The following is a 22,774-nucleotide window of genomic DNA, read 5'->3' as shown; positions in this document are numbered from 1 at the left end:
TGCCCTCTGCTGGTCCCCAGTGGTTAGCACATGAAGAAGACAAAATAGTTGTAGATCATGTTATAAATATTATTTAAAAAACAAAAACAGAACACATACATCAGGTCCCAGGGGTAGAGGAAGCAATGGTGGAGCCCCAGGGCCAGGTCAGGCAAGAGCAGGCACTGATGCTAGAGGGTGAGGACCCTGCCCTCTGCCACCCAGGCTGTGTCCACCAGCCTGTCGCTTTCCTGGAAACCCCTTCTCACACTTTATCTACTGGCATCACCCACCCCGTGTGGTATAGACTGCCCATCTCTGGTCTGGGGCTAAGGGCAAGGACTGCACTAGTTTCTGAGAACTAGGGGACCCTTGAACACCAAGAGCAACCTTGAGAGGTGCTAACAGTAGTGTGTTGGGGTGGGTTATTTAGGGAAAGTGGACACAGACCAGACAGACGAAGTCTGAGGCAGATGGTGAGGACGGCCCTGGAGCCACTGCCTCATGAAGTCCCAAGGCAGAAAGAGCTCGTGGGGTCATTGGTGGTCATCCAGCTGCTGTAGGAGTGTCCGCCTTCGCCTCTCCAACTCCCCCTCACTCAGCTCGCTTTCTGATGTGTCCCAGCCTGTCTGTTGAGCAAAGATGTGGCTTACCTGAGCCCCCTGTACAGTGTGTCACAGGCTGGGGCCAAAGCCAGGTCCTTCCATTCACCTTCTCCTTCTTGATTCCAAAGCCTGGGGAGCGGTTGGGGAGCTCTGCCTGCCGGAGTTCCCTGTCCTTGTCCTGTTCTTGTTCTCTGTCTTCACTCTCCTTGCCAGCTTTCTCTTCAGGGTCTGTCTCACTCTCAGGACTGTTCTGTAAAAGTTCAGAGTCCATCTAAGCAACTGAGCAGCATGCTGGAAGGCAGGTAAAACAGACTCCAGGATCTCAGGAGAGCTACTCACCGACTTGTGTCTTCTCTTCTTAGTTTTCTTTTTTGGTTTCTTGGCTTTCCGAAGACCATGATCTATAGATTTATTATAAAAATATAAATAAAAATAATATATATATATTATTACTTATAATAATACTAAGTCCCACTGGAGGAGAGAGAAAATCATGTTCTTCCCTGTACATTCTAAGTCCCACGGGAGGAGAGAGATCATGATCTTCCCTGTACATTGTTTGTAGATGCTGGCTCCTGGTCTGAGGAAGACTGAATCTGGCTTCCTTTCCTCTACCCAGCTCCTTGCCTGGGCAGGGATGGGAAATGTGGCTCCACAGCCAGGCTCTCCCATCCTCATCTACAAAGGATCTGGGACCTGCTCTGCCTCTGTCAGGACAACAGTCCTCTAGCTCCCAGGCTACTAGAAACTGCTTACCTGACCCAAGAAGAAGGTGGGACGATGGGGACCCTGGTCCTCCAAGGGCAGCACCCCCACTTTCTACTGAGTCAAGTGAGGATGAGGGCTCAGAGCCAGACTCCGAGGGGTTCCGCCGCCTCCGCTTAGAAGGCCGGAGGGATGGTGGGGGCAGCTCCTCTTCATCTGACTCAGAACCCTGAGCAGATAAGAGACATAGTCATCCTAGAGTTCTGTCCTCCAGAAGCCCTCACCTGGGAGCTGGGGACATAGTCCAGAGCCAAGTAAGGAAACGGTCTAGTCTCCCCCACATCCCTCTACCTGCCAACTCACTGAAGGTGAGTGAGAACGCTTGCGATGGTGTTTCTTGCCCTTTCTGCCATGCTTTCGGCCTTTGGTGTGGAGGTGCTGGCATTCAGTCTGCTAGAGGCAGAGGGAGAGGTGAGAACCTGCCTTCCTGTCTCAGTGAGCCCTTTTCTAGAATACCCTCAGTCCCCTTCCTTGGCTGGCCAGGTACACAGATCAGGGTGGCCAAGTACCTTACCTCCAGCACCTGCAGGAACTCTCGGAAGAGCCGGATCCGCTCCGACTCCAGGGTGATCTGCTCAAAGGCTGAGTCGCACACAAAGCGCTCACGGACCTTGAACGGGGAGAGCACTGCTGATCAGACCAGGCCCTGCCTGGCCCAGCTTGGACACGCCACGAGCACTGGGCAGGGCTAGGGCAGAGGAAGGAAGGGAACTGGAGCTGGCCCAGGGCTTGTGCTGTGACTGGGGTGGGCCCTCAGTGATGGAGAAGCTCCGCTGCCCTCAGGCTTGAGGGTGAGTGGGGCCAGGCTGTGCTCCTGACCTCTTCCCAGGCAGTGCCCAGCTCCAGAGCAGGCACGGCCTGCCTCAGCATGCTTCGAAAGGCAGCTTCTCTGCGCCGCATCCTTCGTGCCTCCTCCTTCTCCCGTTCCCTCTCCCGTGCCTCTGCTTTCTCCAGCAGCTGAGGGAAAGGAAAAGGAAAAGAGAACAGGGTCAGGCATACTTGAAAGAGGTAGGAAGGTGGGGTCTGGACTCCTGCCATCATTCCCCAAACCCAAGATAAACAGCAGGGTAGTGAGAAGGAACAAGACACTGGGATAACTGAGAGAACCACCCAGCCCTGCCCATCCCCTCACACTATTGAAGGTCAGCTTGATGTTGCCTGCGTCCAGCGCAGCAGCCCTCTTGTCAAAGCTTATGACGTGGGCGAAGTCCTCAAAGGCTGTGTTCACCTCCACACAGAAGCCCCGGTCCTGTAGGCACAGCAGTGCGTGAAGGCCAGAGGCACCACAGGCCCAGACCCAAGGCCAATAGGACAAAGGATCAGGCTGCAAGGCGTTCAGGCCTCTGCCCTTACAGAGTACCCACAAGATTTGTGACACACCTTAGAAACCACGCTAAGTCTTCACCTCACAGGATCCTCCCCTCCCCCCTTCCAACCTGTGTGGGTTCATATGAAGCCAAGAAAGTCAGGAAGTTTCTTCAGTCTTGATTGATGACTTAGTTTTTCACAATTACATCTTTGTTCCTCTGGCCACAGCTGGGCCTTCCCGCTGCTCATGGAAGCTGCCATGCATTCTTAACATCTGGGCTACACCCTCTGCCTTTTGTATTGAGTGCTTTGTAATAGGTTTTCTGCTGAGTGCTTGACACTTTTCTCCTTTAACCTTCCTGCTCTCTTTGTTAAGTCGGTCTCTAATTTTACGCAGACAAGAATGAAAGCACTTGATCTGTTGTATCTCAGGTCTAATTCCCAAATCTGTGCTTCAAGCACTATACCCACCCTGATTGCAGAGTTCCTGGAAGAGATGTTGGCCATAGAGTGTGTAACTCTCCAGCAATATTAAAAACACGTCCATTGTCTTAGGTACATGGTCAGGCTCTATATTTCTCATCCAAAAGCCTCCATGTCCCAGTGAAGTTGAGGTGAAGGAGAGTAATCTCACTTGGCCAAGCTGACGTGAGAGGTAAATGGAATACTGTCATAGGCCAACTTCCCTGTCCTTCCACACAGCTGGCTTCCTCCAGTCTTCCTGCTTGCTGATATCAGGAATATACTCTTGTTTTCCCCAGAAGTCCTCTCTCAGTCAAGGCTCTAGCCCTCCCAAAGACATCCTTTCTGTGCGAGTGAGGACACAACCAGAGAACTTTGGGTGTACAGCTCAGTCTCCCTTGAGACTGGTCTCACTGGAACAGAAGCTCTCCATTTTGGCTAAACTATCAGGCTAGGATCATGTCTGCCCTGCTTCAGTGATGGGGCTGCAAACAGACTTTATGTGGGTGGTGAGGGTTCAAAGTCAAGTCCCTATGCTTGTGTAGCAAGCATCACCTCTAGCACCCTCTTCACTGTCCTCCCAAGGCACAGCTCCCTTTACTTAGAATAGCCCTCCATCCTGCATTTAGCTTCTCAAACTAGCTGTTCCTTTTCCTGACATTCAATTCCTTGGACACAGCACAGGAAAAAGGAATAAACATTTATCAAGAGCCTGTTACAAGCAAGACACTTGATGAATGTTTTTTAAAAATTTACAATGTGGTATGTAGATTATCCCCACTTTATAGAGGATGAAACTGAGGCTCAGAAGCACTAGATAAACGTGTGGAGGTTTCAGCCAATAAACAGCCGGAAGTTACTTTCCTATGAAATTATACAGTACCCCCATCTCCAGGATTCCTGTATCCTGACCTTTCTTGTCACTTCCCTCCTGAGAACTGCCCTTACACTATTTTCATTATTATTCGTTTCTGTTGTTGTTTTTTGAGACAGGGTTTCTCTGTGTAGCCCTGACTGTCCTGGAACTCACACTGTACACCTGGATAGCCTTTAACTCACAGAAAGATTCACCGGCCTCCGTCTCTCAAGAGCTAGGATTAAAGGCATGTGCCACTACCGCCTGGCTATTTTATTTTTTTAACTAACCTGATCTACATTCTCCCTGGCAGTTTCACCCCTCATCTGCTGACTTTCAGACCTTTACCAGACTGCTATTCTAATGCACAATTCCCATACTCATCGCTCATCTTCTAGCCCAGATCTCCAGTCTTCTATCTGCTCCAGGGTCAGGGCCCTACATTGTCCTAGGCGATGAGAGGTGCTCCTGCAGTCCATGTGACTGTGGGTGGCCACAGGAACTCCTAAGGTCACCTGGCCTCCTAAACTGGGAGCCCAAAAGAAGGAATAGAAATTGGAACTGTCCAAAATTACCACACCATTTTCTCAGATGGTGTAGACAGGAGCCCAGCAGGCCATTATACCAGTTACTTTGGCCCAATGTTAACTATTTAATAAAGATAGGTATTTATAATTTACAAGATTACCCAGGGGCTGGAGAGATGGCTCCGAGGTTAAGAGCACTGGCTGCTCTTCCAGAGGTCCTGAGTTCAATTCCCAGCAACCACATGGTGACATACTACTATCTATAATGAGATCTGGTATCCTCTTCTGGTGTGCAGACATACATGCAGGCAGAACACTGTATACATAATAAATAAATAAATAAATCTAAAAAAAAAGATTACCCTGTATATGGTATTTATATGCTTATTCCTTCCTGCTGTTTTTTAAAACAGGTTGTTTTTAAAAGTTACTTCAGGAATGCTTGTCTTCTGAAGCACGTTTGTTTTGTTTTGTTTGCTTTCCATATAGGGTTTCTCGTTTCTCTGTGTAGTCCTAGCTGTCCTGAAACTCACTCTGTAGGCTAGGCTGGCCTTGAATTCGCAGAGATCCACCCTACAGCCAGTTCTTTCTGCTTAACTATCACTGCTTAAAATCCTTAATATTTAAAGCAGTGCTGCCATTCACTGCCTGCCCTGCACCTTTCCCTTAACGTCACAAAATAATCTGGCACTTCTACTATAGTGGTTCTGTCCCACTGAGTTTAAATATCCCCATCTTCCTATCTACCTACTTATCTACTTACCTACCTATTTGTTTATTTATAAATGTCAGAGTTCTCATCAGACTTGAAAACACCTTTAAGCCAGTCGTTGGCAATCTCTAAATTGTTCTTGGTGACCTTGATAACCCTTTGATCAATACTGAGGTCAGAGGGACACATAAAAAAGTCACCTTTAACATTTTTAAAGTATTTTCCATGTGTATATGCGGACACTCATGTGCCATGGCATATGTGAAATTGGTTCTCCTCTTCTCCCATTGTGGATGTCTGAAGTCCAGCTAAGGCCATGAGGCTTGGTGGCAATACTCTTTGCCCATTAAAGCATCTCACCAACCCAACTCTCACTTATTTTTTTCCAAGACGGGTTTCTCTATGTGTGTAGCCCTGGCTGTCCTAGAAACTCACTCTAGAACAAGCTGGCCTAGAACTCAGAGATTACCTATTTGCCTTCCAAGTGCTGGAATTAAAATTATCTGTCACCATGCCCAGTCTAACTTTTATTAACAAATTTTTTTAATAAAAATCTTCAACAGCACCTCAATGCACAAGAGATATAAGCTTTTCTATTAGAAAATAAGGGAAGATGCACCTTCACGCTGGGCCTCAGCACATATTTACAAGGAATATATGGCATCTTGTCTCATCTGCCACCTAGACTCCGCAAGAGCTGCCTGAGTAGTAATCCTCCCCACCCTCTTCCTTCTTGCTAACACAGTCTCTGGCATCATAAGGTTCTCCAACCTTTGTATCAAAGAGCACTGATAACAGGTCAGTACTGGGATCAAGTCCAGGGACAAGAGTGAGCTAAAATATGTAGCTCAAGTACCTGTCATCACTTTTAAGATCTTGAGGCTTAAGGAGCTAAACTACCTTTTCACTACCACTTCCCCTAAGGATACAGACAAACTGGGAAGTATTTCTCCACAACCATATGAGCTATCATTTACAATCTAAAAATCTAAGCATCTTATTTTAGCACCTAAAGCTCTTTGCAAAGCTCTAGTGGGCATGTGGTTCCAGAGAAATAGAGACAATCTCAGGACAACAGGATGCATCTCACTTAGAAACATAACTCTTAGGGTTTTTTCAGGTCTTCAGAGATAGAACCCATTGTGTAGCCCAGGCTGACTCACCATCCTCCTTTTTCAACTTCCACTGGGGTTAAAGGCATGAACCACTACACTTGGTTTATTAAGTCCATAATAAACAGGTGACTGCATTACAATCAACATCCATGGCTTTATAAGGTGATCTACCTAACATTACCTCATGTCCCTCTCAACCTGGACATCAAGTCACTGTTTTCAGTAACTGGGTGTCCCTTGGTGGAACACTTGCCATTTTTGAGACAAGGAAACTGATGCTTAGAAAAGCTCACACACGTAAGGGCTTCATCTGGACTCTGACCCCAAGTCCTGCTGCTAGTCATTGTATTGGACGATCTCTTCAAATACATACAGTATTTATTAGAAAATTAGGATAGTCTTTTTTTTTTAAAGAAAGGTTGATTTATTTATTATGCATACAGCATTCCTTCCATAGACACCTACACACCAGAAGAGGGCGTCAGATCTCATTATAGATGGCTGTGAGCCACCATGTGGTTGCTGGGAATTGAACTCAGGACCTCTGGAAGAGCAGCCAGTGCTCTTAACCACTAAGCCATCTCTCCAGCCCCAAACAGTGTTTTCTTTTAGAATACCAATAGAATTACATATTAGAATACCACCTACTTCCATAAAGAAACACACTTATCCTTTTGGAGCACAAAGCTCCCTTCACTGGCTAACTCACATCTGTAACTTGTACAGACCCGGACAACTATTTCTCTAGTAAAGAAAATGACAGGGCGCATGGGCTAGTGGACAGCAGCTGACCTTGCCAGTGCTAAGAAGGCAGTAAAGAGTAGTGAGGGAAAGAACGCCTCACCCTCTCCCTTTTTCTAAAAGAGCAGTGGCATCTCAGCCAGTGTCCTTGGCATGCCTTGCAGAAGGAGCCCAGTGCTGACAGATCATCCAAACTGGCAAGAGACACTGAAGATCCATATTTTTATGTGAAGCCAGGCATAGTGGTGCACACCTATAATCCCAGCACTGGGAAGTGAAAGGAGAAGGACCGGGAGTTCAAGACCAGCCTGGGATATGTAAGACCTTGTCTCAAAAACCAAAACAAAACATATTTTTGTAAAATCTGATTTTAAAATATTAGCAATAAATTCCAAATTCTTCAAAACACCCTACAGGCTGGGAGGGGCATAGCTGTGGGGGTAAGAGTTTGCAATTAGCTGTGCTTGCTACTCAGGCCTACTACGCCCTTCCCACCCACTTGCCTTTGCTCCTGTAGTGACCCTATGCTTACATCATTCTACATCTTCCACCTACTCACTCCTGAAGGTGAGGTCACTGATCACTCTCAACTCTTCTGATTTCTGTCTCTGTAGTAACACCTGTCCCTGGCTAATATTTCTTAAGTTTGTTTTAGGTCATGAGCTCCTAGGAGCAGAAAATGATTTGTTGCTTTGATTTTTATTTTTCTGACACAGTGTATCAACATGGCTGGCACTCCCTTTATTGCTCAGACTGGTTTTGAACTTGTGGCAGTCCTCCTGCCTTAGCTTCACAAGTGCTGGGAATACTGATAAACATCGCTACATCTGGCTAGAAAATGTGTCTATCTGTATCCCCAGGGAAAGGTGCCCTGTTCCTGAAAAATCTGAATTAGGGATCCTGGTCTAGAGTGTGACTTACACACACACACACACACTCTCTCTCTCTCTCTCTCTGTCTCTCTGTCCATCCGTCACACCAGGCTCTCCTACCTTAAGAATGTCCTTTATGATCTTCTTTTCATCGTGGAATCGAGCCTTCAACTCCTCCACATAGAACTTGAATAAGTCCAGAGGAGTAGAGCCTGCAGAAAGGGAGAGATGGGGGCCTGGCGGGCGGCAGCTTCCCAAGGCCCAGGGTGGGGTCAAGGACAAGCCAGAGAGTGGGGTTGCAGAGAGGTTGGCAAGGTAGGAAGCCAGACCAGACAAGGGAAAGCCTGGCTGCCTTACCCGGCTGGCCCAGCATGTTGGCAAAGCGGACATCAGTGCTGACGGCTGGGTACAGCTCCATCCAGGTGGACATGGAATGCAGCTGCCCTGTTTCATGCAACTCGTCCAGGAAGGTCTGAACAGGGAAAGGCCGGAGATAGGAGAATGAGATAGGGAGGGAAGCATGGCCGGGGACTAGGGAGGAGGGAAGGGAATGGCAGAGTTGGACAAGTAGGGGCAATTCACACAAAGGAGGCAGAGACGCGGAGACACAGGCAAAGGAGGAAACTACAAAAGGAGGAACATGAATATACAAACAGAATAAATAAGCCAGTCTAGAGGCAGTAAAGCAGAAACCTGCAGACAGCACAATTTTCTAACTTGGCTTCAATTTCCTACTATGTCCAGCTTAGTCAACCCACTACTACTGCTTCCAAGCTGAGAATAAACTGTCTGACTCCACCCAAAGGGAAAGACACTTGGTCTAGCTGGCACTCACATCTGAGGGTGGTACAAACAGTGCCCTGGAGGGGCACTACTGCAGAATGGTCTTATGAAACATGAAAGGGGCTAGTCAACAGACAACCTCACTGAGAGGCACTACAGAGAGGCTGTGGTCTAGATCCCAAGAACAGGAAGATACCTGAAAGGCCTCCCGGTTCTTCCGTTGCTGGCGCCGCTCCCGAAGCCGGGCACGTTCCCGCTCTTCCTCCTCTTCTCTCTCCAAAGCTCGGATGTGCTCCTCAAAGCAGATCAGTGCATCTTCTTTGTCCATGTCTACACGTGGGGAAGAAGCTCAGCAGGCACCGTATCAGTGGGAGAGCCCTTCAGACCCCATTTCTCAAGGCTTCCCCTGTGAGTGCTAGGTGCTCTCAAGGGGGTGGAGAAAAGTGAAGTACAGCTATATGGGAGCAGTCACTAATGGTGGTTCCTGGGCAAGTACTCAACTGATCAATTCAGTTTGTACAAACAACCATCTAAACCTAGTTTATCTTAGAATCTGAGGCATCACATCTTAGGGAACTGGAAGTCAGTCAGGCCTTGATGCAGCTTTAAAAAGTGGGGCTGGAGAAATGGCTCAGAGGTTAAGAGCATTGCCTGCTCTTCCAAAGGTCCTGAGTTCAATTCCCAACAACCACATGGTGGCTCACAACCGAGAGAGAGAGGAGAGAGAGGAGAGAGAGGAGAGAGAGGAGAGAGAGAGAGAGAGAGAGAGAGAGAGAGAGAGAGAAATACAGTAAAACAGTTTTTTAAAAAAGGTGAATTATTTTGTCAATAACCACAAGCCAGCAATTCCTTACTACAGTTAAGGCCCACAATACTAAGACAGTTTAGAACACCTTCATTTGAGCTAAAGATACCATCATCTCCAAGGATTTCATATATCTTTCCAAGACACACGTGTTCAGGTAAACAATGAACCCTATGGCTGGAGGTAGAACTCAGCAGTACAGCATTTGCCTGAGGACCTAGGTTCAATTCTCAGTGCCACTAAATAAGAACGTGTTTAATAAAAAAAAAAAAAGGCTGATGTAAAATATATGTAAGGGTCAGGGTACCATCCCTAGCACCACACATACAGATACAGCAGCAAACCAGAGGGGCAATCTGAAACATCTGGGCCCGAGTCCAAGAGAAGCAATGACAGAAGGGAGGGTTTCCAGGACAGGCAGGGGCAGGCTCTAAGGTCTCAAATCAGTGGAGAAAGGGCAGAGAGCCAGGCTTACTCTGCAGCTGCTGGTCCTGAGCAAAGCTGGGGTTGTCCATGAGGTACTGCTGGGCCTGGGACCATGTGGTTTGGAAGTTGACACTACTCATCCCATCCAGGATGCTCTTCAAGGCCTGGATATTTCGACGCCGAAGCTGCTTGGCTTGTTCCTGGAAAGCCATGGGATGAAAGTGTGGCAGGGCTGGCAAAGTAGGATCTGAGAAAAGGAGGTAGCTAGAAAACCTTAGAAGGGCCAGACTTGGGACTTTAGTGTCCCAGGAAAGGGGAGGAATTCCAAGTCATAGATCAGTGTCCTCCTTGCCCTCCCCTATCCGGGGCTATTGGCCCAGTGCAGAAATAAGGAAGGGAAAAGTCCCACACCAGCTTCCAATTCAGAAGGGACACTGGCTGTGTGGAGAAATGAACACCCATGATCTACAGGAAATTGAGAATCCAGCCAGTGATTATAACCATTACCTTTTCCTTCTTAGCCAGGAAGAAGAGGACATCATCATAAACCTCTTTTCGATCTCTCTCAGGGACCACAGCCCAGACCTCCAAGTCCCCAAAGGTCTGTTCTGCCCGCCTGTGGAGCACATGGGTTATGAGTAGGCAGAAAACAGAACCTGTTTGTTCTTAGCGTCCCAGAGCCCCAGCCCAGCCTAACACAGTTCACTGACCGGTAGCGGGTGGTGGAGGTCATGCGTTCATGCTGCTCCAGGAAATGCTGCAAGGTCTGTTTGGCCTCCTTGGCCCTCAGCCGGGCCTCCTCTTTCTCCTCCTTCTCCCGCTGTGCCTTGTAAGCATTAAATGCCTGCTTCTTCTCACTCAATTTGGGCAAGGCACTAGAGTGGACAAGGTGAGGACAGGGAAGGACACAGCTTGAATTAGCCTGCACAACCCATGAAGCAGGGTCTCAAGAAATGGGGGAAAGGCCTCCACAACACCAAGTTGGAACCCATGTGTGGACTTAGTATACAGGCATCCAGAATATAGGTAGGGGTGAGTAGGTAGTGAAGAAGCACTAAGCCCTTTGGCTTAGGTGGTCTCAAGTCACCATCAGACACCCGTCTTGTTAGAGCCCCTATTCCCTATAGTTCAATTTAAGCCAATAATCATTTACTAAGTATCGCATGGCTGTACCTCTCCCTCTTCTCATTCTGGAGCTACTCTAGTTCTCTTTCTCTTGCACCCCACCCTAGCCACTTGGACCTGAGTGTCGAATTGAACATCTCAGGGAGTTCCCGGCCCAGTTGCTTTCACGAACAAGATCTATCCCCCCCTCCTGCTCAAGCCTACCTGTAACGGGGATCAGTGACTACCATCTTCATGGCCTGTTCCCATGAAGCATTGGAAGGGACAGCCTGGAAGAGAGATGCATAGGTCTTGGAGCCTGCCCACCTCCACACCCCTCAGGCCTTCCCTGGAAGCCCACACCAAGCACCTTATCCCTTAGCAGCTCTTTGAAGGCCTGCTTTGCTTTCTCCCGATTGCTCCAACTGAGGCCAGGTCTCTCTGGTTCTGGCCTAACTTCTTCTTCTTCCTGTAGTAGCCGATGTTGTCCAGTAGAACTGGAGAGAAGAAGGGACTCAGACACAAGACCCACAATCCTTATAGTTTTCAGTGCCCTTCACTCTCAGCAATGAACTGTCCTTTTCTTGCTCCCCATGGAGCCCTTCAGGGGTCATGCTCAGATCTTCACATGTCCCTCCCAAGTCTCTGAAGAGAAAGAGGCTGCAGTGCATAGGAGCAGCTCTCACCTGCTGGGGCCCTCCTCCCGTTGCAGGAACCCCTGCTCCAGGGGCTGGGCAGCCTCCAACACATCACAATCTTCACTTCGACCTGGCTCAGGTTCCAGAAGGGCCATAGGCACTGGGATGGGACCAGGAGGTATAGGTGGAGGGTCAGGTTGTGGCTGAGGTGGCTGCGGCTGTGGCTGTAGGGTCTGCAGTTGCTGGGCCTGCTGCTTTCTGTAGGCAAGCGATAAGCCAAAAGGGTGATGGTGCATCAATGCGAGGACAGGAAGGCAGGGTGGGCCAACTGCTCTAGCTTGGGGAAGATTGAGTCTAAAGCAGCTGACCCCATAAAGAAATAAGATTTCTCCTCCCATTGAGGAAGGATAATTGTGAATTCACTCCCTCCCGCAAGTGCTCCAAGAAGGAAGGATACATGATCAAGTCACTTACCCTGCAGACTCTTGTTTGACTAAGGCTGCAAGGGGAAAAGATAACAGTCACAGAGTAGCAAAGGTCTCCAAATAGCCTTGCCCAGTCTTCCCCTTCTATCTCCAGGACCCCTCACCCTCCAGGTCATCCAGATCCTTGGGCCGGGTCCAACGGGACTCCTGACTCTGGCTGTTGTAGTAGTACGGCTTCCCTGTGTCTGATTTGTACTCTTCCCAGGGACACTGGGACAGCAGCAGCTGTAAGAGGATGGGTCAGAAGTCATCAGCTGCTGGGCAGCTCTCCAGCCTGTCTAGGGGGCTAAGGGGACCCAGTGAATAGAGGATACGGTAGCAGTCTTTAGTTGTCACCTGGCCTTGCCTGAATGGGGGAAAGTGGACTTCCTAAGACCCTAGGGAGGGAATTCCAAGGTGTGTGGAGGTAGTCAGGGATCTTAGGGTCAGAGGAACCACAATGAGTATGGTTACGGAGACTCAAGGAAGGCCAAGGACTTGAGAGGGTCAGAGACACTAAAAGGAAGAGCCAGAAAGCCCCACTTAGGACCTCCGCCTTGGACTTGAGCACGCTGGGCTTCTCCCACACGGACTGCTTGTCATCAGCGTTGTAGTAGTAGATGCGCCCATCAGGGGCCACATGTTCACTCCATAAGGCCCTCTGGGGGGAGGGGCACAGAATCGTGGTCAAGCTCCTTTCCCTAAAACTCTCCTCACCCGAAGACAACCATCAGCCTCCCACTTGCTTTTCCTTTTTTGTTGTTTGTTTTTCGAGACAGGGTTTCTCTGTGTAACAGTCCTGGCTGTCCTGGGACTTGTTTTGTTGTCTAGGCTGGTCTCAAACTCACTAAGATCCACCTGCCCAAATGCTGGGATTAAAGGTGTGCCCCACCACCGCCCAGTCAGCCTCCCACTCTCTACCCAGAGACCTAAGCTAAAAGCACTCACCGGAGGGCCAGTCCCAGTCACAGCAGCTAGAAAAGAAGCCAAAGGAAACCTACTAAGCCCCTGCTCCAAACCGCCGTCTTCTCCCCACTTACTCCTCCCTTCTTCCGTCCCATAAATAACCCCTGATCCCATCAACATCCCAAAATCCCTGGCATCCCAACAGGCATGATCCAGCGTGGGCTCCAGTCCATGGTCCCCTCTCCCCTGTGCCCCCCAACCTCCGAGCCTGGGGGGAGCAGGCCCCCAGAAGACTCACAGCTGGCGGTGTCCGCACCCGGAGCCGTCTGCCGAAGAAAGAGGAGGGGGAAGGGTTGGGGCCAAGCCCAGTGGCCCCCAGGACCCAGGCCATGGGGGATGGAGAAGCAGGCCAGGCCAGGATGTGTGTCCTGTTCCCAGGGATCTCTGCCTTCTAACAGTCCTGTTCCCGCCACCCCACCAGGGTTGTGACTCTCAGGCCCCACGGGAGTCGCATGGTAGCTCCTTTCTTCGTTTTCCACAAGTAAGAGTACTCTGTTGAGTCAGCTCCTGAGATCCATCTCTTCATAGCAGATGCCAACATTCTACACCCCACTTCAGACTCCACTACACTGAGCAACAGCACAAGAAGGTGCTACTGCCTCTTTCAGAGGCAAAGAGGAAGTGATATGAAGAAACCTTAGCGTGTCTAGAATGCAGGAGTACCTGAATGAGTGATTCTTTAAGGGTGCTGGGTGTGGCCCGAGAGGTAACGAGAGAACATGTTGCCTTTGGCGATGAGTGGGAAACTAGAACTGCTGAGTATGTGGCTGGCGAGGATTTGAATGTGAGAAATATTGCAAGGGGCCAGAGCAGACACGATAGGAGGGAGAGAACAGAAGTCCACATCCATGCACTCCAAGTCAGACCCACAGAGTGCAAGACAGAGCCTGCTTCCTATTTGCCCCTAGAGCTTACCGCTGCAGTGACAGGCACCGCTGGCATCAGCATCCCTGGCATCATTGGAGGTACCATTCCTGGTATCTATAGATATGAAGACCAGCAGCCGATGTTAGTAAGTAAGGGCTAGGCAGACCGATCTCTGAGTGGCTTCAACCCTGATCTAGGGCACACTCTCAAGCAATCTCCAGGTTTTGGATACTCACCATGCCTGAGAACTGTTTTAATCATTCAGTAGACAAATTGATGAATCTGGCCCAAAGCTCCCTTCCCTCCCCAATTTCTAAAGCCCAGATGCTTACTCCCATTTCTTTCCCAGCTAAAGATCCCCTTGGAAAGAACAATTACCTGTGTAAGTGGTGGTGGTGCCCCCATTGGTGGAAGCATTGGGGGCAGTATGCCAGGTGGCATTGGGGGAATGGCTGGTGGTCTCTGACTCATAGGGGGCAGCCCCATTGGAGGAAAAGGAGGTGGGATCCCTGGAGGGGGCATCTGGAAATGAGGAAAGAAAAAGTCACTGAACAGAGGACACTGTCTTATTATGGCAGAGACCACCTATGTCAGACACTCCCCAACCCTCATCCTGACCAAGAGGTGACTCCAAGGCTTCCATCTGAGAAATAAAGGGCATCACTGTCTCCCCCTTCACTACTGAGGAAGACAAGTAATTGAGGATTCCCCAGCACAATGGTAAGCACGCAGCTTCCTAAGTTGGGGAGGGCAAGGAAAAGGACAAGGGAACAGTACCAGACTGGGGAGGCTGTACTCCTCCCAAGAGACCTTCAGGTAAAAGGAGAAGGCAGGGATCCCAGGCTTCTGCCTCCCATCCCTTTCTAACTCATGACCACCAATGCTATTGCAGCCCAAAACTCAGAGGCTTTTGTAAAGAGCACAGGTAAGGAACAGTGAAAGAGAAAGAAGCCTCCGCAGCCCTCACTCCACTAGGGGTCTTTTCCTTCCATTTCTCCAATTTCCAGCCCCTCTTCTCCCCAGGACAAAGCAAAAGGGAGAACTGTCACTTTATGGACTAGAGCTTAAGCAGCAGCTCTCCCCACCCCAGCGCTCAACACCACCCATCTTCCGAATACCATAGGGTGTGGTACAGGTTCTTGCTGGCAACACAGCAGTGGTAGGGTGGGGGCTGAGGGTGCAGGCTGGAAAAGCCAAGCCCAGGGAAACACATAAAACTTACGAAGGGTGGTGGCATCATGGGGGGCCCCGGTGGGAAGGGGGCAGGCGCTGCTGGGGGCCGGGGACCAGAATCGGGAACCGACTGTTGAGGGAGAGAAAAGTCATAGGACCCAGGATGGGCACAGAGATGGACTTTTGCAGAAGGGAAGCAGAGGGATGAGGATGAAAGAGAAACACAAGTTCAGGAAGAGTTTCCAAGCCCCACATCCCGCCCATTCTGAGCCTGAGCCCTGAAGAACTCTGCTCTCCTGTGCTAGCCCAGAGAGCCAGCTGACAGAGGCCTTCATGTCATCTTTATTTTGGGAGTTCCCGCTTTGCCAGAGTCACAGAAGGCTCTACTACAGGCATCTGGCTCTTCCCATGACATCAATCCATTCTCCTGCACCTCTCTCAAGCCAGTTAGGGGTTGATGTCTTCCCTTGTTCAATTTACTAGGTTGAAGATTCAATCCAAGGCTGTTAGTCCTTTACAGTCCTGGGTCTTTACAACCAGCTTCCTCCTACCCAGACTCATATTCACTCATCCACCTGCATTCACTTCTGCTCCCAAACACCAACTGGACCATCCTCCTCACCTCTGATGGCTCCCTTCCTTCACAAGCCCTGACCGTGAACATAGGCTTGCACAGTCTAAGCAGTCCTGTCTTCCCTACAGCTGAACACATGACACTATTTAAAGTGGTTTTCTCCAATTTCTTCTCTATTTGATCCCCGTCCTTAATTTCCTCATGTACCCAATTTTATTACAATGTCTCTGCCTGGGCATGGTTTGCCCTCCTAGAGGTGACGCCATCCCACAGAAGCAGGGATCACATGACTTGCTGAAGACTGGATTCCAAGTACCTGCCACAGGGTCTGGCACATAATAGGTACTCAATAATACTGGATGAATTTAAAACAAATGAAGCAAATTTCTATGAAATTTCCTATTCTAAAATGTCATTATATATATATATATATATATATATATATAGTAGATATGCATAAAATGATAGACATACAAAGTCTTCATTTTTATAAACACAGATGAGAATAAGCTTAAATTTCCATCAGTAAAGATTCATCATATGCAAACATAAAATGGAACGCTATAGTCATAAATAAGAATGGATCAATGTCAACACCTTATGATATAGTGACAAGGTGCAGTGAAGCTTTACCATGTTTAAATGTTGGTGATAAGAGAAACAAAAGACAAGGGAAAAGACTTTAAACAGTATGCAATTTTGTGTCTTGTAAATATGTAACTATATGGCTTTATTACCTGCTCAAAAATATTTGAAGGTGGGGGCAGCTAGAGACACTGTTCAGCAGTTAAGGCCCTTGCCTGCTCTTCCAGAGGACCTGGGTTCAGTTCCCAGCACCCACATGGTAGCTCACAACTGTGTATAACTTCAGTTCCTGGGCATCTGATACCTTCTTATGGTCTCCAATAGCACCAGGCACAGACATGCATGCAAGCAAACCCTTAAATACACAAAAATAAACCTTATTTTAAAAGTACTTTGGGGGCTAGAGAGATGGCTCAGTAGGTAAGAACACTTGCTGCATGAGTACCTGAGTTTGGATGCCTGAATACATGCACACAGGTTGTGAACGGCGGTAACCCCGTGCTGTGAAGGGCTGAGACAGGATGATCATTAGCACTTGCTGGCTACCAGCCTAACTCAGTGAGAGGCCATCTCTAGCAAATAAGTCAGAGAGGGATGGATAAAATGTCTGCCGTCTTCCTTTGGCCTCACTGCACTGACAAACACATTTGTTTGTTTTGTTTGTTTTTGAGACAAGGTCTCACTATGTAGTCCTTACTGCCCTGGGACTCACCCTATAGACCAGACTAGCTTAAGAACTCAAGAGATCCTCCTACCTCTGCCTTTGCATGTTGTGCTTAGATGTGTGCCCACACTCAGCTCAGACACTTTTCAAAAAGACGGAGCTAAAAGCTGCTCTTCTTCCTATTTGGAAGCTGAGAAGCAGCATGAGAGTTCTAGGGAGCTTGGAGGAACAGGAGACACCTCACAACTGCTTCTCAGTTACCCCTATTCTGAGGAGGCCTGGACAGTTAAAAATGCTTTCTAACCTTTATCTCTACAAATATCTCTTTGACCTTGTCCTAAGTAGTTATGTGCCAAGCTACTGCAATTGACCCCATTCTCTGTCTTCGACTAAGGGCACTGTTCCTGTTCTCTGGAAATTTTATCTGTATGGAATGTCAGAAACGAGTTACCATGGGAGGAAATCAAATGTGTTCTACTCTTCCTCCCTGAGCTGCTTTAACCTACCAGGTAATCATCTTTGAGTCTCATCAGGCCCCTGTGTTATCCAGTCCTGCCCAAGATAGACCTGGGAGTTACTTCCTATAGCACCCTCGATAATCCAACCCAAGTTCTCTTAGTTTCACCTCCAAAAGATTTCTTAGATCTAGACATTCCTTTCCATTTTCCCCCAACCCACATTTTCCATCTGATCTATGTGGCCTCCCAAACTGTTCTCTTCATATCCACTTTTATAACTACCCACAATACACTCTTCAAAATGGACCTCAGGCCCTTAAGCACCTGCTTCGAATCCTCCAGTTGTTCCTTACTGCTCCGAGAGTGAACAGCAGAGCCCTATCCAGCCAGGCCTGTAAGGCTGCCAATGACCTTGCCAGCCTCAGCCTCTTCCATACCCGTCTTCTGTGCTCCAGCCATACTCAGGCTTCTCCCATCTCAGGTTTTCACTTGTGCACAGAGCACCTCTCCTAGGTTCTATATCCACTTCACAGCCAGCACACACTTCCCACAAAAGCCCACCGCACTATCCCAAGCCCTCCTTTATATGCTCAACACCACAGCCCTTCTTGTCAAGAGTCACCCCCTGGAAGTTTACAGGCATTAGTGGAGTTCCATGTGGCACCACTCTAAACATGGATACTCACATGCTAGATTCAACGAACTAAAACATTTAGTACAACTCCATGACAGTGAAAACTCTTAAAGGCAGAGGTAAACTCAGCATGGTGGCTTGACACTGTCATCCTAGCACGTGGACATAGAGAGGATCCAGAGTTTGATGCCGGTATGGGCTATATGGTGCATACCAGGCCCTGGGCTGTTGGGACTCTGCCTCAAAAATAAATAAATAAATGAGTTGATGAGACAGCTCAGTGGATTAAAGTACTTGCCTTCAGGCCTGAGGACCCACATGGTGGAAATAGAGAACTGATTTCCACGACTTTTCCTCTGACCTCCACACATGTACAGTAGCACATGTGCATTCATCCAAAATAATAGAAATTTTAGAAAAAAAATTTAGGTGGGAGCAGTCATAAGCTGGAATGGATACTTGTTTCTTGACTGGTCTTGTTAAGTCCCACCAAACCTGAGAGCCACTGGTAAGGCCTACTATCAAGAAAATACAATTCAGAGCTGGAAGAGATCTGAAAATCACCCCCAAAGCACGCCTCAACATTGAGACAGGGCAGCACTCTGTAATAAGGCTGTCCAGGAGCCCGCTATATATTCCACTCTACCTCTAGTCTCAAACCTGCAACAAAACAAGTGCTAGGATTACAGACATGCGCCAGTGTTTGTGTTTGGTCTTGTAGCATAGACTAGTCTGAAATGCCTGATCCTCTTGCCTCCACCTCCAACACAGGAGTGCCACTACACATACCAATACTCCACTCTTGTCATGTGAGAAAGGTAAGACAGTCATGGCTACAGTCCCACAGCTGGTTTCAGATGAGCCCCAACTGAATCTAATTTGCCTCTCTTAGAAGAGCAATGTTTGCCAGAGAAAGCTGATATTCTTCATACCTACCTTTCCTGCAAGTGATTAAATCAGCAAGACTCCAACCTCATCTTAAGAATGTACAGTGGTGCCTATTGCGTACCCCATAAAATTCCTCAAATTACTGTCAGATACTGGTGGCACATGCTTTTAATTTGGGAGACAAAGGCAGGCAAATCTCTTGTGAATTCAAGGCTAGCTGGGTCTACATAGTGAGTTCCAGGACAACCAGAGATACATAGAGAGACCCTGTCTCACAATAAAAAATTAGTAAATTGGGCATGATGGCACATGCCTTTAATCCCAGCACTTGAGAGGCAAAGGTAGGTAGATCTCTGAATCTGAGGCCAATCTAATCTCCAGAGGAAGTTCCAGGATAGCCAGAGCTAGGCAGAGAAACAGTCTCGAAAAACAAAACACATTTTTTTTCTTCAACTACCATCCAAAGCCTTTCAATATAACCAATCCCACACTTTGGCCCGTCCCCGAGGGCTCTCCTAGTGCTTTCTGTATAGGAACTGTTAGATTACCGTCTTGTTTTGTTCAAGACAACTGTGTGACTTTTGCATTACTGCACACCCTGCCCCACACACTCTTTGTCCATTCAGGATACAGCGCACTGCAGAGTGGCATGCACCTCTGAATGTTTGCTGGGTTCTGAAATTACCCGCCTCTCCACTCCAGCATGGCGTTCCCTACATTTCGGAAGTAAGCTTTCTGTCTTTTTCCATTTCATAATGTTTGAAGATGGGGGGGGGGGGAAGCACATGAGCACACAGAGACCCAAAGCTTATGTTGGGAATCATTCTTGATCAATCTTCCACTTCATTCACTGAGGAAAGCAGAGTCTCTTAATCAAACTCAGAGCTCACTGATACAGTCAGCCTCAATAGCTGCCTTGCTCTGGTAATCTAATCTCTGCCCTCCCAGGATAGAACTGCAGGAAGTAGACATTTTTGTAGGTTCTGGGTATCTGGCCAGTAGTCCTTATGCCAGCACAACAAGCACTTACTAAGCCACCTCCCCAAGCTGTTTTCTCTTTTTTATACTTCCCAATTGTCTAGACAGAGCCCTCCACCTGAAATGTTTTGATGAAACAGTCTCATCCCTAACTTTAGTGGGGTTTTGCATACAACCTAAAACACTGTTTGCACGTATGTTTTGTACAAATTCTGAGCAGTCTGTGATAGAAGCATGTAGAATAGTGGAGATGCTTTGGCTTAGGGAAAGGGAGCTGGTATGAAATACTCATGGGAAAAGTTACATGACAGAAAGCTAACCGTGCATGATCACCTTCACACTGGGATGGAGACTTCTGGCCAGAATTCAAACAGTGGCCTATTCAATCAGCTACCCAGGGAAGACAGAGCAATGGGAGGAATGTAAAGGACTGTGGAACTGTCAGAGCCTTCCCTTCCACAAGTTTCTTCCCTGAAAAACCTGCTCCTCTCACCAGTGGGCTGCAGTACCAGTACAATTTTGGGTTGCTTATCTTCTGAGTGAACTCTGAAGTAGATAGTGCAAGAAAGACAAAAGGAAAGAAACTGACGGGAAGCAGACCTGTTGGGCTTCCCTGGAACATAACACATGTTCAGTGACTGGGGAGTCATAATGAAAATGAGACACCTGATCATCTGGTCATCATATATTCATGGAGACCAATGGAAGCATCCTGAGACAACATCCCAGCCCTCACCTAAGGGTTATCTTAGAACCAAGCATTCAGAAGAACAGAGAACGAGAATAGAGAAACATAGGGAAGAGACTAGAAATAACAGCTAACAAGTATGGTTACTGGGTGCTTATCATGAGCCAGAATCACACCAAACATTCATTTAATTCTCACAACCATCAGCTATCCCCTGAGTTCTGACAGATTACTTGACTATGGTTCTAAGAGGTTAAATGGTAGAGGAAGGCTTGGAATCCAAGCAGTCTGACCCCATAAAGCCGCCTCCCAGAAGGAAGGATAGGTCCACAGGTGACATTTCTTAGCCTTGTCTTCAATGTTTTCTTTTCATCCCAATCCTTACACAATCCTGAGATTCTCAGACAGCCAAGTGATCCTAGGTTGGCCTGGTCTGACTCAACTCTCACTCACCCAAGGAACTGTTATAAAATGAAAGCTAGGAGGTACACTTCTCAGAAATTGGGTTGGGAATGTAGCTCAGCACTGAGGCACTAGCCCAGCATCCACAAGGCCCAGTTTCAATGCACAGTGATGCAAACAACAGCTAAAGCACCGGTTAATCACCCATTGACTTGCTGAGCCCAGACAGGACCAACCCCTCCCCCAACCCCTTCCTAGCCTCTACTCTGGTGTGTAAGCCCTAGCATTTCTTCCGCTCCCCCAAAGAGCCTGGAGATCTTTCTAGAATACAATTTCGTGTTGCTTTTGATCCCCATCACCTCTTCACTCGCCGGAAGAACAGAATGTTATGTTACTTCTGGCTCTCATCTTTCTGAGTCAGGGTTCAACTTCCTCTACGTACAAAGCTCTACCATTCCTCCAACAGGATTTCCAAGACCCAGGCCCAGCAGGACGAGGCCATGCAAGCTTTAAATTTCCTCCTACCCGCAAATCCCGGGCAATTTTTTCCAGTCCAACCGAGGGTTTCCTCTCCTACTTCATGCTTCCCACACCCTAGAATCCATTCACCTTAAATCTCCTCCTCCAAACCCGCCCCCTTTTGGAACTGATGGAGAGCCAATGTATCATTTTCGCCCATTTTCCTTCTTAAAAGCCAATGGGAAATTCGAGGCCCAAAGAAAGGTAGTGACTTGCCCAAGGTCACACAGAGTTACTAGTTTGTAGAAGGTTGAGCCAGGGCTGGGACCAAGGGGCCTCTGCTTATCCATTTCTTAGCTACTCCAGCTCTGAGGTGAAAACCAGGAGTCTCTCTTTCCTCAGAAGCTCCCTCCTCACCTCAGAGACAAGGTTTTGTGAATGGGTAGAAAAAGAAGTGAGTCCCCTATGGTCCTAAGGGGCACCCAGGACATCCAGCAACAAGCCTGGGTCTGGGGGAGGGGCACAGGGCACGCCAAACAGCCCAGGAGAGATTTCCATCTCCCTCCCTCTCTTCTCCCCCGACCTTTCTCCACAGACCCACCCTTCACTTCATCCATCCCTCCACCTCACAGAGCCTCAGCTCTCCGTCCCCTCAGCCCCCGGCCGCACACCCCCGCCAGGCTCCATAATGGCCTCTCCGCCCCTTCTACCCCAAATCCCCGCCCCCACCCCTCTCCTGGGCTCCTTTTCCTCACCCCTCGGTCCCCTCGCCCTCCCTCAGGGTCCCGGGTACCCCGGCGGCCCCCCGGCCTCCCCGGCCCGAGCCCGGGCCGCAGGAGGCGCTGTGGGACAGCCCCGGGCCTCTCCACCCCCGCGCGGGGACGTTACCATGCCAGAGCCTCAGAGCAGCTGGGCCGGCTCGGCCCACTCGCCAGTAAGAACAGCTCTGATTGGCCGGGACTCAGCCGGGAGGGCGGGGCCCGTGGGGGGTCGCACCCCTTCGTGGCCGGGGCTCCGGTTGCTTTCGCCGAGGAGCGGAGCCCCCAACCGGCCCGGTGTGCCCGACCCGGCTCCGCCCCCGGCACGGAGAAGCCAGGCCCCGCCCCCGCGCGCCAGGTCCTGGGCCCGCCCCTGGGGGCGGGGCGCGCCTGCTCCGGCCTCTGGCTGCCCGCGCGCTCTGCGCTGAGCAGCGCCTAGATCTGCGGCGCTGCCCGCGCCTCCGAGGCTTCCCGAAGATTCGGACTCGACCGAGGCGGTCATTCCACCCGCCTGTAGG

At 49.0% G+C, this 22,774-nt stretch overlaps 1 protein-coding gene across 6 annotated transcripts; it reads right to left on the bottom strand.

Annotated features, from left to right (window-relative positions):
- Positions 1 to 48: 48 nt before the first annotated feature.
- On the bottom strand, positions 49 to 22,563 carry Prpf40b (pre-mRNA processing factor 40 homolog B). Of its 6 annotated transcripts, none has more exons than XM_038341716.1 (26): positions 22,387 to 22,563; positions 15,218 to 15,298; positions 14,374 to 14,517; positions 14,044 to 14,109; positions 13,367 to 13,394; positions 13,111 to 13,136; positions 12,713 to 12,823; positions 12,288 to 12,408; positions 12,173 to 12,197; positions 11,747 to 11,956; positions 11,431 to 11,557; positions 11,286 to 11,350; positions 10,667 to 10,831; positions 10,464 to 10,572; positions 10,006 to 10,156; positions 8,922 to 9,055; positions 8,300 to 8,414; positions 8,063 to 8,154; positions 2,482 to 2,598; positions 2,169 to 2,306; positions 1,864 to 1,959; positions 1,641 to 1,742; positions 1,341 to 1,518; positions 924 to 985; positions 691 to 834; positions 49 to 608 (listed from the first exon to the last, which is right to left on the bottom strand). In XM_038341716.1, exons 1-26 carry the CDS (start codon positions 22,387 to 22,389, stop codon positions 516 to 518), a joined length of 2,703 nt encoding a protein of 900 aa, XP_038197644.1. In that variant the 5' UTR covers positions 22,390 to 22,563; the 3' UTR covers positions 49 to 515. The 6 variants fall into 6 exon arrangements, with proteins under 6 accessions (XP_038197644.1, XP_038197648.1, XP_038197646.1 ...); XM_038341720.1 differs by having other exon boundaries at positions 49 to 604; XM_038341718.1 differs by having other exon boundaries at positions 1,653 to 1,742.
- Positions 22,564 to 22,774: the final 211 nt, after the last annotated feature.

Source organism: Arvicola amphibius, chromosome 9, assembly GCF_903992535.2.
Source record: "Arvicola amphibius chromosome 9, mArvAmp1.2, whole genome shotgun sequence".
Classification (NCBI taxonomy): Eukaryota; Metazoa; Chordata; class Mammalia; order Rodentia; family Cricetidae; genus Arvicola; species Arvicola amphibius.
This window is presented reverse-complemented; position numbering and strand designations above follow the sequence as displayed.